Source organism: Lipophrys pholis (assembly GCF_963383615.2).
Source record: "Lipophrys pholis genome assembly, contig: SCAFFOLD_45, whole genome shotgun sequence".
NCBI lineage: Eukaryota > Metazoa > Chordata > Actinopteri > Blenniiformes > Blenniidae > Lipophrys > Lipophrys pholis.
Window position 1 is genome coordinate 50,397 of NW_028292078.1, and position 20,468 is coordinate 70,864.

At 44.0% G+C, this 20,468-nt stretch overlaps 1 protein-coding gene across 4 annotated transcripts; it reads right to left on the minus strand.

Annotated features, from left to right (window-relative positions):
* Positions 1-812: 812 nt before the first annotated feature.
* LOC308128222 (NLR family CARD domain-containing protein 3-like) lies at positions 813-20,428 on the minus strand. Of its 4 annotated transcripts, none has more exons than XM_080493929.1 (13): positions 20,277-20,428; positions 19,633-19,706; positions 18,290-18,409; positions 17,238-17,339; positions 17,083-17,161; positions 16,563-16,770; positions 14,416-16,204; positions 14,162-14,335; positions 7,895-8,062; positions 7,457-7,630; positions 2,870-3,052; positions 2,400-2,573; positions 813-2,095 (listed from the first exon to the last, which is right to left on the minus strand). In XM_080493929.1, the coding sequence occupies exons 2-13, from the start codon at positions 19,674-19,676 to the stop codon at positions 2,089-2,091; spliced, it is 3,222 nt and encodes a 1,073-aa protein (XP_080350055.1). In that variant the 5' UTR covers positions 19,677-19,706; positions 20,277-20,428; the 3' UTR covers positions 813-2,088. The 4 variants fall into 4 exon arrangements, with proteins under 4 accessions (XP_080350055.1, XP_080350054.1, XP_080350056.1 ...); XM_080493928.1 differs by having other exon boundaries at positions 824-2,087; positions 2,390-2,573; positions 20,277-20,415; XM_080493930.1 differs by lacking the exon at positions 2,870-3,052 and having other exon boundaries at positions 824-2,087; positions 2,390-2,573; positions 20,277-20,415.
* Positions 20,429-20,468: the final 40 nt, after the last annotated feature.

Genomic DNA, 20,468 nt, shown 5'->3' on the forward strand with positions numbered 1-20,468 from the left:
ACCTGTTTGACAAAAGTAGTCTGAGCATAGTTCTCTCAAAAACTTGATCAGAATATCCCAGTCTCCCTTCAAACTAGCGGAACCTTCAGGGTTAGTTTTTTTGCCATATCGCTCCCCTGTGGGGACTGATCCTTTATTTTAAAATCCTTTATTTTAAAGCAGCACCGAGTTTGCTGCTTCTGTGTGGCTTTTTCTTTAGTTGTTGTTGTAAACTGGGGGTACATCCACACAACGAAAAAACAATCTTTGTTCTCCCTGGCCTTCTCCCAACAAACCTCCGTCCAAACCTCACTATGGTGAGCCTCAACACGAGGCTTCAGGGCATGTAGTACACAGGCAGGGCCTTTAGGGGCGCTGTGACTCACCAAACACAATAAGAAAGCAGAAGAAGACAGACCACATAGAAATTTAGATGCAGACTTCTGCACAGAAACACATAAACCACAATATATAACTCTAGTTTTATAGTTCTATGGCCCCGCTCTGCCAGCATCTAGCTTCTGCAGCTAGACCGGAGCTTCTAGTCCCTGATTGTTGTGGTTATTAGGGGATGTTGAGGATCGCGTTCGTTTTTTTCTTTTTTCTTTTTGTAGATCAGCGGGGTGATCGGCTGGATTTGCCGATTTCCGATCACTCACAAATCACTAATATCGGCCCCGATCCGATATCTACCGATCGGATCGGGGCATCCCTAATTTCTGTGTAAAAATATAACAATCTTAAATAAAAGGGAAGGTGTGAGATCCGAGCACAGACTGTTACAAACCAGTGAATTGTCAACAATAAATACACAATAATCACCAAGAATCGTTCAATTCAGCTAACAGGCGTTTATTAATAAAAATGGATTATTTCCTAAATAATTCATAAATCGTCTAATAAATCAACACATTCAAGTAACAAACGACATCTAACACGGAGATCTAATCTATTAAACAGCAAACACTATGTACAAATAGTGTGTGTGTGTGTGTGTGTGTGTGTGTGTGTGTGTGTGTGTGTGTGTCTGGCCTGGAGTGATGAGTGGAATGGCATTGAATGTCCACCAGAGGGAGGCAGACGTTGGCGGGTCAGTGTGGTGACCAGGACAACCACTAGGGGCATGCGGCGGCGGGCAGAGGGAGAGCGCAATGGTCTGATGTGTCCACCAGGTGGATGTCAAGAGGAATTTCAATGAACCACGTGACCACTAGAGGCGTTTGACTCGCTCTTTCTGGGGAGGCAGCGGTTGCTTAGCGACCAGATAAACAAGACGCCCGTTGCACGAGTATGCGCGAGGGGGTCTCGGAACGACGCGGTCTCACCTACTCCCATAAAGACTGGTGGACTTTGTGGGCCCGGTTCTGAGCGCCGGAGTTCTAACGGGACATGCAGTTAGAACTCTGGTGATGGATGTGGATGTGGTTCAGCAGCACCAGAGAGCAGTTTGGCTGCTAAATGTGACTGTGTGTGTGTGTGTGTGAGCTTATCTGATCAGATAACAGGAGCGGCGGCGGATTAGTGAAGGAGGGGGAGAGAGAGAAGGGAGTTAAAAAGTTCTGGGCCGGTCCACATGAGTTAACACGCGGCTCCTTGTGTCTCCGTACGAAGTCCTGCGTCTGGATGGACGTGAATCCGTCTTGGAGACGGTGTGTCTTCGCAGGTGGGACTTTTATACCGGCGCATCATGGTCCGGCTCCCTGCTGTGCTCACCATGGCCTTGGCCAATCAGAGCGGGGTTGGCTTCAGAGTTTCCGGGGCGTTTTCTACAGCTGTGGATGGAGTTGGTGGATCCCCCTGGTGGTGAGGTGCAGGGATGCAGCTTCCAGGGAGGGGTTGCTGTGGACCCCCTAGTGGGGGTCATGTGACCAATGGTGAATTTTTCCAGTGGTGATCAAATGTTCCTTTGTCCGGAGGGGGTGAGCCATGGAGGCCAGGCCCAACACAATGAACCAACACATGAGGAGGAGGAGGAGGATGAGGAGGAAGAGAAGGAGGAGGAGAAGGAGGAGGAGGGTGAGTCCACACAGTTATGGTTCTACGTCACTTGCCCAGGAACCCTGGTTAGATGGGGGTGGATCTTCAGGACACACAGCGTCCTCTCTGCTCTCACCAGCTGCAGAGAGATGAGAGAGATGAGAGGTGATGAGGAGAGTCTCTGTGGAGCAGCCAGGACTTCAGTCCTGTCCACAGCAGCAGCTCAGAGCTCATGAAGGACCACCACTGTCAGACCAACACAACAAGCCTGAGGCTCCTCTGATTGGCTGACTGTGTCCTCTGCTGTCCAATCCTGAAGCTGCTCAGCGTTCTCCTCTCACAGCCTCACTGAGCAGTCAAACTCTGGATCTTTGTTCTCACACTAACTGTGTTTAGTAGAAACCTGCTGGAAGCAGCATGGACTCACTCCAACATCTACTGACCTGAGAGTCTGCAGGCTGCAGTCTGGACTCTGCTGAAGACCAACCAGCTGCTGCACATCTGGATCCTCAAGCTTGTTGTAACGCAGGTCGAGCTCCTTCAGGTGGGAGGGGTTGGACTTCAGAGCTGAGGCCACAGAAGAACAGCTGATCTTTGACAACCTGCAGCCCCTCAACCTGAATAAAGAGAGAAAGCAGCAGAATGAATGAGGAGAACCAATCAGATGTGTTGATGGAGAAATGAGCAGCTCCACATTACTGTGTCCTGATCAATGAGCTGTTCTGTTGTTGTGGATCTTCATCACACTCATCCTCCAACATGTCAGCACAACATTGCCACTCCTCCTCATGTCCACACACATCAGTAACAAGCTGCTGAGCTCAGTCCATCTCTCACTGCAGGATCAGAGTCTCACATCACAGCTGCTCACAAACATTTCTCCTTCTACAACAGTAACAGACAGTCAACTGACCCCAGAGTCTCCAGACTACAGAGTGGACTCTCCAGAAAACCACACAGCTGCTCAACTCCTGAATCCTGCAGATGGTTCTCACTCAGGTCCAGATGTTTCAGATGTTTCAGGAGGGAGGGGTTGGACTTCAGAGCTGAGGCCACAGAAGAACAGCTGATCTCTGACAACCTGCAGTAAATCAACCTGAATAAAGAGAGAAAGAAGTGAGATTAGAGGACAAAGTTTGATGTTGAAGTCATTGAGACTGAAGAAGGTTCAGACTGGAAGAGTTTAGAAATGTAAAGTCCAAACAGCTGAAGCCACCAGGAGGAGAAGAGTCTCATCAACATGCTGATCACTAACATGCTGCAGAGCTCAGTCCATCTCTGTCCTCCAACATCTGGATCACAACACACACACACACACACACACACACACACACACACACACACACACACACACACACACACACACACACACACACACACACACACACACACACACACACACACACACACACACACACACACACACACACTGTCCTCCTCTTCCTTCTCCTGCCCCTCCTCCTCTTCCTTCTCCTGCTCCTCCTCCCCCTCCTCTTCCTCATCCCCCTCCTCCTCCTCCTCTTGCTCCTCCTCTTCCTCCATCCCCTCCTCCTCCCCCTCCTCCTCCTGCTCTGTTCTCCTCCTCCTGCTCTGTTCTCCTCCTCCTCCTCCTCCCCTGCTTGCTCTGTTCTCCTCGTCCTCCTCTTCCTCTTGCTCTGTTCTCCTCCACCTCCTCCCCCCTCCTCCTCGTCGTCCTCCTCCTCCCCCTCCTCCTCTTCCCCCTCCTCCTCTTCCTCCTCCCCGTCCTGCTCCTCCTCCTTCTCCTCCTCTTTCTCCCCCTCCTGCTCCTCCTCCTCCTGCTCCTCCTCGTCCTCCCCTGCTTGCTCTGTTTTCCTCCACCTCCTCCCCCTTCTCTTCCCCCACCTCTTCCTCTTTCTCTTCCTCCTCCTCCTCCCCTCCTCCTCCTTCTCCTCCCCCTCTTCCCCCTCCCCCTCCTCATCTTCCTCTGTTCTCTTCCTCCTCCTCCTCCTCCTCTGTTCTCTTCCCCTCCCCCTCCTCCTACTCCTCCTCCTGCTCCTCCTCCTACTCCTCCCCCTCCTCCTCCTGCTCCTCCTACTGCTCCTCCTCCTCCTCCTCCTCCTCCTACTCCTCCTCCCCCTCCTGTTCCTTCTCCTCCTGCTCCCCCCCCTCCCCTGCTCCTCCTCCTCCTCCTCTTGCTCTGTTCTCCCCCTCCTGCTCCCCCCCCTCCCCTGCTCCTCCTCCTCCTCCTCTTGCTCTGTTCTCCCCCTCCTGCTCCTCCTCCTCCTCCTCCTCCTCCTCCTGCTCCTCCTCCTCCTTCTCCTCCTGCTCCCCCTCCTCCCCCTCCTCCTCCTCCTTCTCCTCCCCCTCCTTCTCCTCCCCCTCCTCCCCCTCCTCCTCCTCCTCCAGTGCTATAAGAACCTTTAAATTCAGTGTCTGTAATGAAATTCTCTATATTTTTCCATCAGTTCCTGAAAATGAAGTCAGTTTAACTGAAACTTATTGTGAAAATCCCCTGAAATGTCAAAACAAAGTGTATAAATCCTTTAAAGCTCCTGGCTTGGTGGGACCAGATTGGACCTCTTGGTGGGTTCTGGTCCCCGGGCCTTATGTCCTCTGCTGTGATGTGAAAGTCAAACTTAAGGACTGGTGACGTCACACTCCTCCTCCTGCTCCTCCTCCTCACACTCCTCCTCTTCCTCCTCCTCCTCCTCCTCCTCCTCCTCCTCCTCCTCCTCCTCCTCCTCCTCCACCCTGTGCTGGAGGCTCCGCCCCTCTGCAGGGATCTTTGGGATCATTATGTTACATTACTGCATGGAAGTGAAGCCAGAGTGTTTTATGAAGTAATCATGGAACCTGATTGGAACTAACTTCACTTCCAGGTCTTGTATGGCGTTCTGACCGCAGGCTGAGGTCTGCATGAGGCAGCAGGGGGCGCTCCGCTATGAGACGCATCATTAATAGAACTTCTTTCTAATGAAGCCAGACTTTAGCTTCATCAGTAACGACTAAACAAACCACATACTACTGGAAAGGAAAGCTTGGATTTGGAGCCATAAAATGATCCTTTTAACGGCTTCATGTGAAAGAAAAGTAGAATCAGAGTGTTTCTGTAGGTTGTCATTGTCCCTCATCACGGTGTGTTAACAGTTAAATATGTGTCCGTGCACAGTGACGTGTCTGCTCAGTACAGGGTGGAGCTCTTACCGCTCCACACCTCACAGGTTCTACTGGAGTCACAAGAAGTTGGAGGAGCATGGAGCGGTGACGTCAGCGTGAACAGAGCCGCTCGGAGGGGCCTGGAGGCTACAATGACATCATTCGGCCGCACGGAGCCGTACAGAGCTCGCCGACGCGTCAAGAATAAAACAGGCTTTAAGGATCAGTGGCGCCACCTGCTGGAATCCTGTACTCACCGTGAGTACAATTCTTTTGAAGGTGTGGAAAAAAAAAAAAGTTAAAGCCTTGGGCTGCTGTTTCTAGAGCTACAGACACAGAACTAATTCATAGAGCTACACAGAGAAGAATCTCCCATGAACACACCTCTCTCCCTCGTCACAGTTGCATGTTTACCAACTCGTCACAAGAGGGCAGTATTGCACCACGTGGGTGTGTGTGTGTGTGTGTGTGTGTGTGTGTGTGTGTGTGTGTGTGTGTGTGTGTGTGAGAGAGAGAGAATCAGCACTGCCGATGTGGACATCAAGAAGAAATGATTGTTAAAGGAGAACCGTTTCAAATAAAGACAAAATGTCGCGTCATTCAAAGCACAAAACCTTTAAACTGGACGAGGAGGCGGATTCTGTGTTCAAAACTTTGACGACTAATAAAAACAGAACCGCTCCACCACTGAAAATGATATTGGGGATTATTGAGGAGGAGAGGCTCCTCTGTCATTTAGTAGGTTTCTGAAGTCGATAGATATTCGTGCTCAGAGTAGCTAACGTTTGAAAATCTTACTTTAAAAGGAAAATTGCAGACTTCCTGTCAGATTTAGGTTTAGGGTTTCCAGCATGTGATTTGTCGGGCTCGATGAGACGAACAATTAAGTTTTGGTTTGATCTGTCTACGACATTCCTACGGGCCCTTTAAGTGTATTTGGTGGCCGTTGTAGTGTTTGTAGGTGGCGCTAGAGAGCAAATTTTGGCTCTCTGGGGGTTAATTTTTACATTTTCATTTAATATCACCCAGTGTTAATGAGTGAGTCAAATGTGGTGAGTCCCTGAGCATGTTTAGGGGGTCAAATGTATTCTCCTTCAGAGGTTGAGGGCCGTTTTTGATAGAAAATCTTACTTTGAAAGGCAAACTGCGGACTTCCTGTCAGAGTTAAGTCAGGGGTAGCAGTATGTGATTTTTAGGTCTCAATAAGACGAACAATTGAGTTTTGGTTTGATCTCTCTACGACATTCCTATGGGCCGTGGTGCCCATTTTGGTTTTTCTAGGTGGCGCTAGAGAGACATTTTGGCTCTCTGGGGCTTAATGAGCGTGCCAAATTTGGTGAGTTTTTGAGCATGTTTAGGGGGGTTTTATACAGGTTGTTTTTTTTTTTTTTTTGCAAAAAACTAATATTAATAAACATTTTAAATACAACAGAGTCCTGGCCTCCAGGTCCAGGCCTCCTTTGGAGGTCCTGGCCTCCTTTGGAGGTCCTGGTCTTTCTGCTCGGTCCCTCATAATGGTCACATCAGCTCAAACATCTGCAATTAAAAAATCTTTTACTGCCAGAGTGCAGAATACCTGCAGATGTTCCAGCCCTTGGTTTGACATGCTGCTCTGATTTTGGCCCTCGAGGAAAACTAATTGAGGAGCCCCGGTGTTAAGGATAAAAAAAAGGTGCAGCAATTTAAAGCGTATTTAAAAGATGTTAAAAAGTCAATAGGACTAAATTACAGCTCAGGGTTAAAACAATAAATGAAATAAGTTCAAAGTGATTAAAACTACCCTATAGATATATTTTATTGTACTGTGTCTCAAATAGAGTTTAAAAGGCTCAAACAGAGTAGTACTTTTCAGGCGAAAGCAGTAGTGTGTTACTCTAAAAGGCCAGCAGAGGGCGCATGGCGATTGAAGGAGCCTAAAAGCTGCACAGAGGCAGCAGCATATTAAATCCTGCAGCCGAGCCAAACCCCAGCTCAAGTGGTCTGCCTCTTTGTTTCCTATTACAGGATGGAATCACACCCCTACATGACACACACTGGGTCAGGGGGGCAACAATGGCAGAGTGAGGGAGAGTTTGGAGCTCCAGCTGGGAGATCAGTGACTCTTCATCCAGGAGAGATCAGCCTGCTTTGAAAGCTGAAGCTCAACATGGAGCGTGTCAGAGGTTGACGGAGAATTCTCCACTGCAGCACCTTGCTTCTTCTACCAAGCTTTGAAATGTGGAGCTCCACACGGCTCTGCCACAGTCACAGGACTAAAGCCCAGAGAAGAAGTCTCAGTTTCTCATGGAGATCCTCAGTGTGGATCATCTCATATCAGCCTGATGTCTGACCTTTAGTGTCAACACAACTTTCACTGCACACAAACTCAAACATGGAGTCTGACCTCAGAGTCTCCAGACTACAGAGTGGACTCTCCAGAAAACCACACAGCTGCTCAACTCCTGAATCCTGCAGCTGGTTCTCACTCAGGTCCAGATGTTTCAGGAGGGAGGGGTTGGACTTCAGAGCTGAGGCCACAGAAGAACAGCTGATCTCTGACAACCTGCAGCCCCTCAACCTGAATAAAGAGAGAAAGAAGTGAGATTAGAGGACAAAGTTTGATGTTGAAGTCATTGAGACTGAAGAAGGTTCAGACTGGAAGAGTTTAGAAATGTAAAGTCCAAACAGCTGAAGCCACCAGGAGGAGAAGAGTCTCATCAACATGCTGATCACTAACATGCTGCAGAGCTCAGTCCATCTCTGTCCTCCAACATCTGTATCCTCCTAAACTCCTCTCAGTGGTTTGACTTCAACACATTCTAACTTCAGACAGTGAACTGACCTCAGAGTCTCCAGGTTACAGTTTGGACTCTCCAGTCCAGCACACAGAACCTTCACTGATGAATCCTTCAGCTGGTTCCTACTCAGGTCCAGATGTTTGAGATGGGAGGAGTCAGACTTCAGAGCCGAGGAGATCACTTCACAGTCGGAGAGTTTACATGAAGAAAGGCTGTAATGAGACACAGAGAGGACAGGACGTTGTTATGAGGACTTTGTTGGACCTCAGAGCTTCAGATCATCTTCTCTGGGTTTGACTTTGGCTTCATGTGGACGTGAAGGAGAGGACATGGAGGTCCACATGTTTTGTTCATGTCTTCAGTTCCAGATGTTGAAGTGAAGCTGTGGAGTGGAGCTGGACGTCCTGCTACTTCTTTCTATTCATTACAGAGTGTTTGGTTGGAGAGACGGGGACAGTGGAGACAATCATTCTTCTGAGAGACACAATCCATTCATTCATTCATGGTTTAGTTTGTGAGAACTGTGGGAGCAGAGACATTGTCCTGGAGTTTGTTCAGTCTTCTTTGGTTCTAGTTTTGTACTTCACTTTGATTTGAGTCTTTTTGTCAGGAAATTGTCCAGTTTGGAAAGACAAAGGTTCCAGATGTGTGTCAGTAGTTTGGAGATAAACTCAATCACCCTCTTTACTGGTTTCATCTCCATTTAGTCTCAATCTGAAGATTTGGTTTTACATTTGATAATAATTTCTATGATTTCTTCCTTACTAATGAAATGTCTCTGGGTCTTTCTCTTTACACTCTTTAATAGATTCCATGTGTCTTTAATAGGATTCTTCTTCTAATTTGTAGCAATTCTATTGTAGCATTACTATTGTGGCATTAATACTGTAGCATTACTATTGTAGTGTTACCATTGTAGCATTACTATTGTAGCATTACTATTGTAGCATTACTATTGTAGCATTACTATTGTGACATTAATACTGTAGCATTACTATTGTAGCATTACTATTGTAGCATTACAACTGTGGCATTACTATTGTAGCATTACTATTGTAGCATTATTATATGAGCGTTACTATTGTAGTGTTACTATTGGAGCGCTACTATTGGAGCGTTACTATTGTAGTGTTACTCTTGTAGCATTACTATTGGAGCAATACTATTGTAGCAATACTATTGTAGCACAACTATTGGAGCGTTACTATTGTAGTGTTACTATTGGAGCGTTACTATTGTAGCGTTACTCTTGTAGCGTTACTATTGTAGCATTACTATTGTAGCATTATTACTGTAGAATTTCTATTATAGTGTTACCATTGGAGCGTTACTATTGTAGCATTACTATTGTAGCGTTAGTACTGTAGAATTACTATCGTAGCGCTACTACTGTAGTGGTACTATAGTAGCGTTACTATTGTAGCGTTACTACTGTAGTATTAATTTGTAGCATTACTATTGTAGAATTACTATTGTGGCGTTACTACTGTAGCATTACTATTGTAGCCTTACTATTGCAGCATTACTATTGTAGCATTACTATTGTAGCATTACTATTGTAGCATTAATACTGTAGCATTACTATTGTAGCATTACTATTGTAGCATTACTATTGTGGCATTAATACTGTAGCATTACTATTGTAGCATTACTATTGTAGTGTTACCATTGTAGCATTACTATTGTAGCATTACTATTGTAGCATTACAACTGTGGCATTACTATTGTAGCATTACTATTGTAGCATTATTATATGAGCGTTACTATTGTAGTGTTACTATTGGAGCGCTACTATTGGAGCGTTACTATTGTAGTGTTACTCTTGTAGCATTACTATTGGAGCAATACTATTGTAGCAATACTATTGTAGCACAACTATTGGAGCGTTACTATTGTAGTGTTACTATTGGAGCGTTACTATTGTAGCGTTACTCTTGTAGCGTTACTATTGTAGCATTACTATTGTAGCATTATTACTGTAGAATTTCTATTATAGTGTTACCATTGGAGCGTTACTATTGTAGCATTACTATTGTAGCGTTAGTACTGTAGAATTACTATCGTAGCGCTACTACTGTAGTTGTACTATAGTAGCGTTACTATTGTAGCGTTACTACTGTAGTATTAATTTGTAGCATTACTATTGTAGAATTACTATTGTGGCGTTACTACTGTAGCATTACTATTGTAGCCTTACTATTGCAGCATTACTATTGTAGCATTAGTATTGTAGCGTTACTATTATAGCATTACTATTGTAGCTTTACTATTGTAGCATTACTATTGGAGCGTTACTATTGGAGCGTTACTATTGTAATGTTACTCTTGAAGCGTTACTATTGTAGCTTTACTATTGTAGCCTTATTACTGTAGAATTTCTATTGTAGTGTTACCATTGGAGCGTTACTATTGTAGCATTACTATTGTAGCGTTAGTACTGTAGAATTACTATCGTAGCGCTACTACTGTAGCGGTACTATAGTAGCGTTACTACTGTAGCATTAATTTGTAGCATTGCTATTGTAGCATTACTATTGTGGCGTTACTACTGTAGCATTACTACTGTGGCATTACTATTGTAGTATTACTATTGTGGCATTACTATTGTGGCATTACTATTGTGGAGTTACTATTATGGCGTTACTATTGTAGCATTAATATTGTAGCCTTTCTATTGCAGCATTACTATTGTAGCATTAGTATTGTAGCGTTACTATCATAGCATTACTATTGTAGCGTTACTATTGTAGCATTACTATTGTAGCCTTATTACTGTAGAATTTCTATTATAGTGTTACCATTGGAGCGTTACTATTGTAGCATTACTATTGTAGCGTTAGTACTGTAGAATTACTATCGTAGCGCTACTACTGTAGTGGTACTATAGTAGCGTAACTATTGTAGCGTTAATACTGTAGCATTAATTTGTAGCATTGCTATTGTAGCATTACTATTGTGGCGTTACTACTGTAGCATTACTACTGTGGCATTACTATTGTAGCATTACTATCGTAGCATTAATATTGTAGCATTAATATTGTGGCGTTACTATTGCAGCATTACTATTGTAGCCTTACTATTGCAGCATTACTATTGTAGCCTTTCTATTGCAGCATTACTATTGTAGCATTAGTATTGTAGCGTTACTATTATAGCATTACTATTGTAGCGTTACTATTGTAGCATTACTATTGGAGCGTTACTATTGTAGCATTACTATTGTAGCGTTATTACTGTAGAATTACTATTGTAGTGTTACCATTGTAGCATTACTATCGTAGCGTTACTACTGTAGCATTACTATTGTGGCGTTAATACTGTAGCATTACTATTGTAGCCTTACTATTGCAGCATTACTATTGTAGCATTACTATTGTAGCCTAAATATTGCAGCATTACTATTATAGAATTAGTATTGTAGCATTACCATCGTAGCATTACTACTGTGGCATTAATACTGTAGCATTACTATTGTAGCATTACTATTGTAGTATTACCATTGTAGCATTACTATTGTAGCGTTACTATTGTAGCGTTACTATTGTAGCGTTACAGTTGTAGTGTTACTATTGTAGTGTTACTATTCGAGCGCTACTTTTGTAGCATTACTATTGTAGCATTACTATTGTAGCATTACCATTGGAGCGTTACTATTGTAGCATTACTATTTTAGCATTATTATTGTAGAATTACTATTGTAGCCTTATTACTGTAGAATTTCTATTATAGTGTTACCATTGTAGCGTTACTATTGTAGCGTTACTATTGTAGCGTTACTATTGTGGCATTACTACTGTAGCATTAAAATTGTAGCATTACTATTGTAGCGTTACCATTGTAGCATTACTATTGTAGCGTTACTATTGTAGTGTTACTATTGTAGTGTTACTATTCGAGCGCTACTTTTGTAGCATTACTTTTGTAGCATTACTATTGTAGCGTTATTACTGTAGAATTTCTATTGTAGCGTTACCATTGTAGCATTACTATTGTAGCATTACTATTGTAGCATTACCATTGGAGCGTTACTATTGTAGCATTACTATTCTAGCATTATTATTGTAGAATTACTATTGTAGCGTTACGATTGTAGCATTACTATTGTAGCATTACCATTGGAGCATTACTATTGTAGCATTACTATTGTAGCGTTACTATTGTGGCATTACTACTGTAGCATTACTATTGTAGCGTTACTATTGTAGTGTTACCATTGTAGCATTACTATTGTAGCACAACTATTGTAGCATTACTATTGTAGCCTTATTACTGTAGAATTTCTATTATAGCGTTACCATTGGAGCGTTACTATTGTAGCGTTACTATTGTAGCGTTACTACTGTAGCATTAATTTGTAGCATTGCTATTGTAGCATTACTATTGTGGCGTTACTACTGTAGCATTACTACTGTGGCATTACTATTGTAGCATTACTATCGTAGCATTAATATTGTAGCATTACTATTGTGGCGTTACTACTGTAGCATTACTATTGTAGCCTTACTATTGCAGCATTACTATTGTAGCCTTTCTATTGCAGCATTACTATTGTAGCATTAGTATTGTAGCGTTACTATTATAGCATTACTATTGTGGCGTTACTACTGTAGCATTACTATTGTAGCCTTACCATGGCAGCATAACTATTGTAGCATTACTACTGTAGCATTACTATTGTGGCATTACTATTGTAGCATTACTACTGTAGCCTTACTATTGTAGCATTACTATTGTAGCAATACTACTGTAGCATTACTACTGTAGCATTACTATTGTGGCGTCCAGCAAGATGAGATTCTTCTCTACAAAGACACTTTATTATTAAACAGAAGCGGCTGCTCGTTCTCTCCTCCAAACTAACAGACACACACAGAGCATGCTGTCTGACCTGACCCACCCCCTTCTCCACTCTCAGCCAATCACAGACAAACTCGATCTAATGGTGCGTTCAGGTGACACAAAAGAATTGGAACCAAGAAATGTCAACACTAAACCATATCATTGCAACAAGAACTGCAGAGATGTTGAACTCTTTTTGTATTTTTTTCTTTTCAATCAATCAATCGATCAATGAAAGACTTTATTTGTCCCCTAGGGGGGAAATTAAAAGCTTGAATAGCGCAGAGAGTGCAAATATATAAATATATAGATAAATAGATATAAATATATAAATAGATAAATAGTGCAACAACAGACTACAACTACATCACCACATAAATAACTAGCTGCAATAGTAACAATCTGATAATAAAAGCGTGAGTCAGATATAAATACAACAAAGAATGAAGGTCAAAGGTTAAATATATATCAGCAGGAGGCCAGGCAGTGATCAGAACTGAGTTTGTGGCAAAAAGGAGTAACTAGTAATCAGTACTTGGATTACTTTTTCAAACTAACTGTGTCAACACTGATTAGTATTGATCAAAGAGTCATGGATCATGAACAAAACATGGAATCTGATGTGCATCAGAAAACCTCGGGGCACCACCTGTTTAACAGGAAATGATGCCAATTTATATCAGTCTCATCAAGATATACTGTACAAAACTATTCATTTAGAATTTGAATTCTTAGTTAAATTAATAACAATTAACACAATTAATCATAAAGGATGAAGAATTTAAGACTTCCTGACATAGAAGAGGTCGAAATTTCATTCACCTTTCTACACATTAATAAGACAGCAAGTAGTGACAGTAGGATTCCTAAGATTATATTCATTTAAAATGAAAAGAAGAAAACTACACAGAGGTTCTGTGTGAGGGTCAGAAAGTAAAGACAGTGGTTCATGAAGCTTCATCTGGCCATCACTAGAATAAACTATTCTATTCTATTTTGTCCCGTCGCTGTGCTTCACTCCACTGATTTGACTGGTTGCTTCATAAGAAGTACTGGTCACTGTGAGGCTCTTGCCTCTGCTCTCTCATCATCCTCTCTTTCCTTGGTGGATCCTCAGCCTCCTAAGTGATGATATTTTCATCCAGCCACAGGAGCACACCTGAAGTGAGTGTCCTGCTGCTGCTGTGCTTGTCTCATGTGTGGTGTTCTTGCTCGTAGTCGTGTCGGTGTCAGAGTCTGAGGCAGAACTCTGTGACATGGAGCATCACAAACACAGTGAGTGGAGGAAGTAAAGCTGCTGCTCTCCACCTGAACTTACACTGGAAACTTTACTTTGTAGTTTTACTTCCTGATTAATAGAGGAGAAAACATCAAGAGGCTGCAGTGTTCTACTGAGATGTTTTACTGATGTTCTAGAGATGTGAGCAGGAGAACAGAGAGTGGTGGATATTAATGATCAATAATGTCAGAACCTGAGAGCTTCCAGTTTACAGTGAGGACTCCCCAGTCCAGCAGACAGCTGCTTCACTCCTGAATCCTGCAGCTTGTTGTAACTCAGGTCCAGATGTGTCAGACTGGAGGACTGAGAGCTGAGGACTGAGGACAGAGCTCCACAGCTTCTCCATGACAGACCACAGCAGCTCAACCTGAAGAAGAAGCAACAATGAAAACCAGTTCAATGTTTGTCATGGACTCAGTTCTACATATTTGTTCATGAACCACGTACACAGCTTTGTTGGAGGCTTTGACCACTGGCAGCAGCTTCAGAAGAGCCTCCTCTGAAGCAGAGTATTTCTTCAGGTCAAACTCCTTCAGATCTTCTTCTGATGACAGTAAGATGAAGACCAGAGCTGACCACTGAGCAGGAGACAGTCTATCAGTGGAGAGGCGTCCTGATCTCAGGGACTGTTGGATCTCCTCCACCAGAGAACCATCGTTCAGTTCATTCAGACAGTGGAACAGATTGATGCTTCTCTCTGCAGACAGATTCTTACTCAGCTTCTCCTTGATGTACTGGACTGTGTTCTGATTGGTCTGTGAGCTACTTCCTGTCTGTGTCAGCAGACCTCGGAGGAGACTCTGATTGGTCTGCAGTGAAAGACCCAGGAGGAAGCGGAGGAACAAGTCCAGGTGTCCATTTGGACTCTTCAAGGCCTCGTCCACTGCTCTCTGATGGAGATGGTGGAGATCAACTTTCTGCATCAGGACTGTTTGTTGTTGTTCATCCAGGAGGTTGATTCCAGAGCTGATGAAGGTCTGATGGACATGAAGAGCAGCCAGAAACTCCTGAAGGCTCAGATGGATGAAGCAGAAGACCTTGTCCTGGTACAGGCCTTGCTCCTCTTTAAAGACCTGTGTGAACATTCCAGAGTACAGTGAGGCTGCTCTGAGATCCAGGCCACACTCTGTCAGGTCGGAGTCATAGAAGATCAGATTTCCTTTCTGCAGCTCATCAAAAGCCAGTTTTCCCAGAGACTCCACCATCTCCCTGCTCTCTGGACTCCAGTGTGGATCTGTGGCAGCTCCTCCATCATACTTGACCTTCTTGACTTTGGCCTGGACCACCAGGTGGTGGATGTACATCTGAGTCATGGTCTTGGGCAGCTCTCCTCCCTCTCTGCTCTTCAACACCTCCTCCAGAACTGTAGCAGTGATCCAGCAGAAGACTGGGATGTGGCACATGATGTGGAGGCTTCGTGAGGTCTTGATGTGGGAGATGATCCTGCTGGCCTGCTGCTCCTCTCTGAACCTCCTCCTGAAGTACTCCTCCTTCTGTGGGTCAGTGAACCCTCGGACCTCCGTCACCATGCCGACACAGTCAGGAGGGATGTGATTGGCTGCTGCAGGTCGTGTGGTGATCCAGAGGCGAGCAGAGGGAAGCAGGTTCCCCCTGATGAGGTTTGTCAGCAGCACATCCACTGAGGTGGACTCTGTAACATCAGTCAGGATCTCAGGGTGCTGGAAGTCCAGAGGGAGTCGACACTCATCCAGACCGTCAAAGATGAAGACCACCTGGAGGTCTTCAAAGCTGCAGAGTCCTGCTTCTTTGGTTGGAGTGAAGAAGTGATGAACAAGTCCCACCAAGCTGAACTTCTTCTCCTTCAGCACATTCAGCTCTCTGAAGGTGAATGGAAATGTGAAGTGGACGTCCTGGTTGCTTTGGTCTTCAGCCCAGTCCAGAGTGAACTTCTGTGTCAGGACTGTTTTCCCAATGCCAGCCACTCCCTTTGTCAGCACTGTTCTGATTGGTGGAGATCTTCCAGGTGAGGCTTTAAAGAGGTCTCCTGGTCTGATGCTGCTTTCTGCTCTGGCTGCTCTCCTGGATGCTGTTTCAATCTGTCTGACCTCATGTTCCTCATTGACCTCTGCAGTCCCTCCCTCTGTGATGTGGAGCTCTGTGTAGATCTGCTTCAGGAGGGTGGACTCTCCTGCTTTAGAGAGCCCCTCAAACACAACCTGGAACCTCTCCTTCAGGGCACATTTCACCTTCTGTTGGCAGACTCCAGCAGAAGTTCCTGAAAAGAAGAAAGCAGGAATGAGTTGAGTGTGTTTGACATTGAATGTGAAGATGACAGTGTGTTAGTGGAGATGTTTCTCCTCCATCAGCTCCATCCAGCTCCTCAGTGGAGACCAAACAGCCTCTGATCTGATGCAGATGTTTGCCTCACATGAGCAGCAGAGTTCAGGAACTCTCTTTGTGCCTCCTCTTCTCTGCTGCTTGTTTTGGACTTTCTGCCTGTTTCACACTTTCTGTGTCGGACCTGGAAATGACCTGTGTTCTCTGGAAGGACTCTGTTTCTGACTGCTTTCTGCTCCAGCTGAGAACATTTCAGCTTCATCTCCATCCTGTGAAATGAGATCAAATCCTCTTACTGCTCCACAGACGCTCAGCCAGCTCCTCCTGCTTCATCCTCCTCAGGAAGTCCAGGGTGATCCTCAGAAATGACTCTCTGCTGCTCCTCTGCTCTTCATCCTCATCCTCCCTCTCACTCTCTGAGCATGCTGGGTAATCTGGACTCAGGAGCTTCTTCATCTTCTTCAGCTCCTTCTTCATGAAAGTCACCATGTTGTCCTCCAGCAGCTGGAACAGAGAAACATCTGGAGTTGACTTTGAGCTGAAACTGAAGCCAGATTGAGATGTGAGTGTAAATCCAGTGCAGAGAGCAGGATGGACAACATGTGAAGCCAAATCACACTTCATGTGGGATCTCCAGCAGAAGCAGCTTCAAGCATCAGTGAAGACTGGAAGCTGGATGAAGGTTGGACTGTTTCACTTTGGACCTGAATGGATCTAATAAGCTGAGTGTCTGTTTCATGTTTCAGCTGGAAGTCACAGCAGCTTCTTCTGTCTCATGATGTGACAGTAAAGTGTTGAATGGAGACGTGTTCTCACCATAAATGTGGAGTCCAGATGTCTTTGATGCTGAGGGGCGGAGCCACCAGGGAGAAGCTGGGAGCTCTGCTGGCTCACGCTGCAGAAACATGTTGACTTTGTTAAAGGTGCTGTGTGGTGTGATGAGGAATCCTGAGACAAACACTGATTCTCACCCCTCATCACCACTTCCTGCTCCACATTTAAAGTTATTGGGTTCGTCCTTAGAGCGGTCACTCTTCATGGACACACAGCTGGATGGAAACCCAGAGTCAGAGCTAAAAACAAACACAACATCAGGAACAGACTGACTGGAACAATGGAAGATACATGGAAGAACTGAGACTTTGATTCTCTAAGTCAGACTTTGTGAAAATACTGTGAGGATATTTAATAGTTATAAACTGTAGTTCCACATTTAAAGTTACTCTACCAGAAAAACAATCTTCAAAATGTACTTCCCATAAAACATCTCCCTTCTGCAGAGAGAATAAACCAAAACACCAAAACAAGACCATCAACACTCATTTGGACTCATTTCCAACCTGCAGTTTCCCAAATCGATCCCACCAAAGTTGATGTTTACAAACAAAACATCAAACTGTGTTGATGTTTCCTAACTGACATCATCTTGGGAAATCTGCCACAAGGGTTTCTGGGATATCAAAGCTGGCGTCGCAGAAGCTGAAGCAAAATGATCAACATTGGACCGATTCAGCCCAAAATAAAAGACTGGACTTTCTCAGAGAAAGAGGATTAGAACCTCCAGAATATTCTTAAATGTTGTGAAACTGATCATTAATCAGCAAGAGGTCAACACACTGGTATGTTCCTTTAAATTTAAATGCTGGAATGATGTGTTTGTGTGAGTGTCATGACCAATTCCATTCAGAAAGGTATTAATGTATCAGAGATCAACATCAACAACTGAATCCTACATTTTTCATGATTCCCAAATGGATTCTGGTCGAATAACTTTAAAGTTAAAAATCATTCAGTTCAAATCTTTTACATCCCCCCATCCCCCTCTCCTCTGGTGTTCCCCAGGGCTTTGAAACCAGCAGATTCATCATCAAAATAGGACTTTTGAAAGAGTGGAGGATCAGACTTTACTGGTCAGTTTGCAGTTTGGACTCTTGTACTAAAATACTGGAAGTGAATCTTAGAGTGAGCACAACTTCTCTCACTCTGGTTTTGAGGAAATAAAAGAAAATAAAGAGTTTCTTACTTTGTGTCTGAAGGTCCAGGTTCAGTACTGAAGTCTGGTGGACGACCTTTGGACCGGTCACTCTTCATAGACAAGCTGCTGGATACTGAAGACCCTGCTGTGTGTCTGAGCTTCTCACCTCTACACACACACACACACACACACACACACACACACACACACACACACACACACACACACACACACACACACACACACACACACACACACACACACACACACACACACACACACACACTCAAAATGTTGTATTAGATCAACAGATCACACTTGGTTCTTCTCATTTCATTTCCTGTTTTCAACAAAAGAACTTTAATGTTATTTTCTTCTGGAAAAGTTTTCAGGAATTGATCAGTAAAAATATGTTTGATGAAAGAACTTCAATAAGCTTCATGTCATTTCCAATCTGCCTTTTGTTTCAAAGTTCCTGGAAAAGTAGTAGCATCTGATCTGGACTCTGACTTTTCCCACAATAATCTGTATTCTGAATTTCACCTCTTACAGATTAAACTTGGATTAGAAAGGCCCACAAAGCAACATCAAGTGAGCGGCTCTGCGGTGAAGCCTGGAAGAGCATTAAAATAGAGGAAACCCAGCGAGCGCCTGCTGACGTCATGAGTTCACAACTTCAGCCAGTCATTGCCTGCAAAGGCTTTTCAACAAGTGTGAGAGATGAAGGATTGATTCTCTCTTATTTCATTGGTTCAGTGACTTTTGAGCCTCTGACATGAAGGGATTGTGTTCAAATCCTTTAGTTCCTCACATTGTTCTGGGATGTTTTAGTTGAAGCCACTGAATTAAAGCTGAAGTCTGGAGGGTTTCATTTCTATTTCCTGTGGTAATATACAGAACAAAATGAGACAAACTTTGTCTCTGGACAAATCTTTGTGGACCAAACTGTAAGTTAGTGATGTGGGACGTTTGGACTTCAGTGTCATGTGGAGACGTCCACTTCCTTTAAACTCCCTGTTGGAAAGGTGACACTGCTCTGACCTTGGATCAGCTTAAGAGGAGTTAGAAACTCTGACCAGAAAGACAACACATGATCTTCTAGTCTTTGTCCTTTCCACTGCTTGTCCTTGTGTCTTTCATGATCACATTGGGACTGATCATGGGGACGGTGGAATGTCTCTGCACCTCATGTCCTTTACTGCAGCTCTTTTTCTGCTGCCTGTTGAAATCACTTCCGCTCACTTTGGATGACTTGAAATCACTGAGCCTTGAGACGAGTCAATACAGCAGAGCCACTTTTACTACATTTCATCTTTCTATGGAGTTTACATTTAGTGTCCATTCTTCTGTTTGCTGTTTGACTGAATGCAGGAGGGGGGGACGTCTCTTACCTGTCCACACACTCTGGTGGGTCTTCTTCATCCACGTCACACATGTTGAGTCAGACAGAGAGAAACACACTAACCTGCTCAACACACACACACACACACACACACACACACACACACACACACACACACACACACACACACACACACACACACACACACACACACACACCACGCCGAGACAAAACAGAGAGAAGAAAAAATAATAATAATGAACAAACAGAGGAAATAAGATGAGAGAAGAAAATATAGAAACATGAAAAATACAACAATCAATAGGATTAATGTCAGTTGGAGGTTTCAGGGAAAAAATGAAGCGTCTGGATGATAAATAATGAGATGATTGAGTCGTGTGTGTGTGTGTGTGTGTGTGTGTGTGTGTGTGTGTGTGTGTGTGTGTGTGTGTGTGTGTGTGTGTGTGGGAGGGCTGAAGCCCCGCCCACTGCTGAATGTTTTCAGAGTGTCTCCATGGAGAAGAAAAGAAGTGAAGAAAGGAGTTAAATGGAGGATGAAATGTTTGTCCAACAGGTGAAGAAGAAGAAAGCAGCTGTCAGAGGTTTGTGATGGTGTGAATGAAAGAGAAAAAGAGAAGTTAGAAAGTCTTTTGCTCCGTTGTGGAAGCTTCTAAAGAGCTGACAGATCCTCACCTGAACTCTCTTCTCTTCTTCTTACAGACACTTTTCCATGTGTGAGGAAACTTGTGGAGAGAAGAAGCTGCTCTTCGTCCCTCTGAGTCTGTCTCAGTCTGTCTCAGTCCGTCTCTGATGTCTGACAGCGTCGACGTTCTCTTTCCTGCTCTGACACACCCAGAGGAGGACATTCCTGAGAAAACCTGTTTG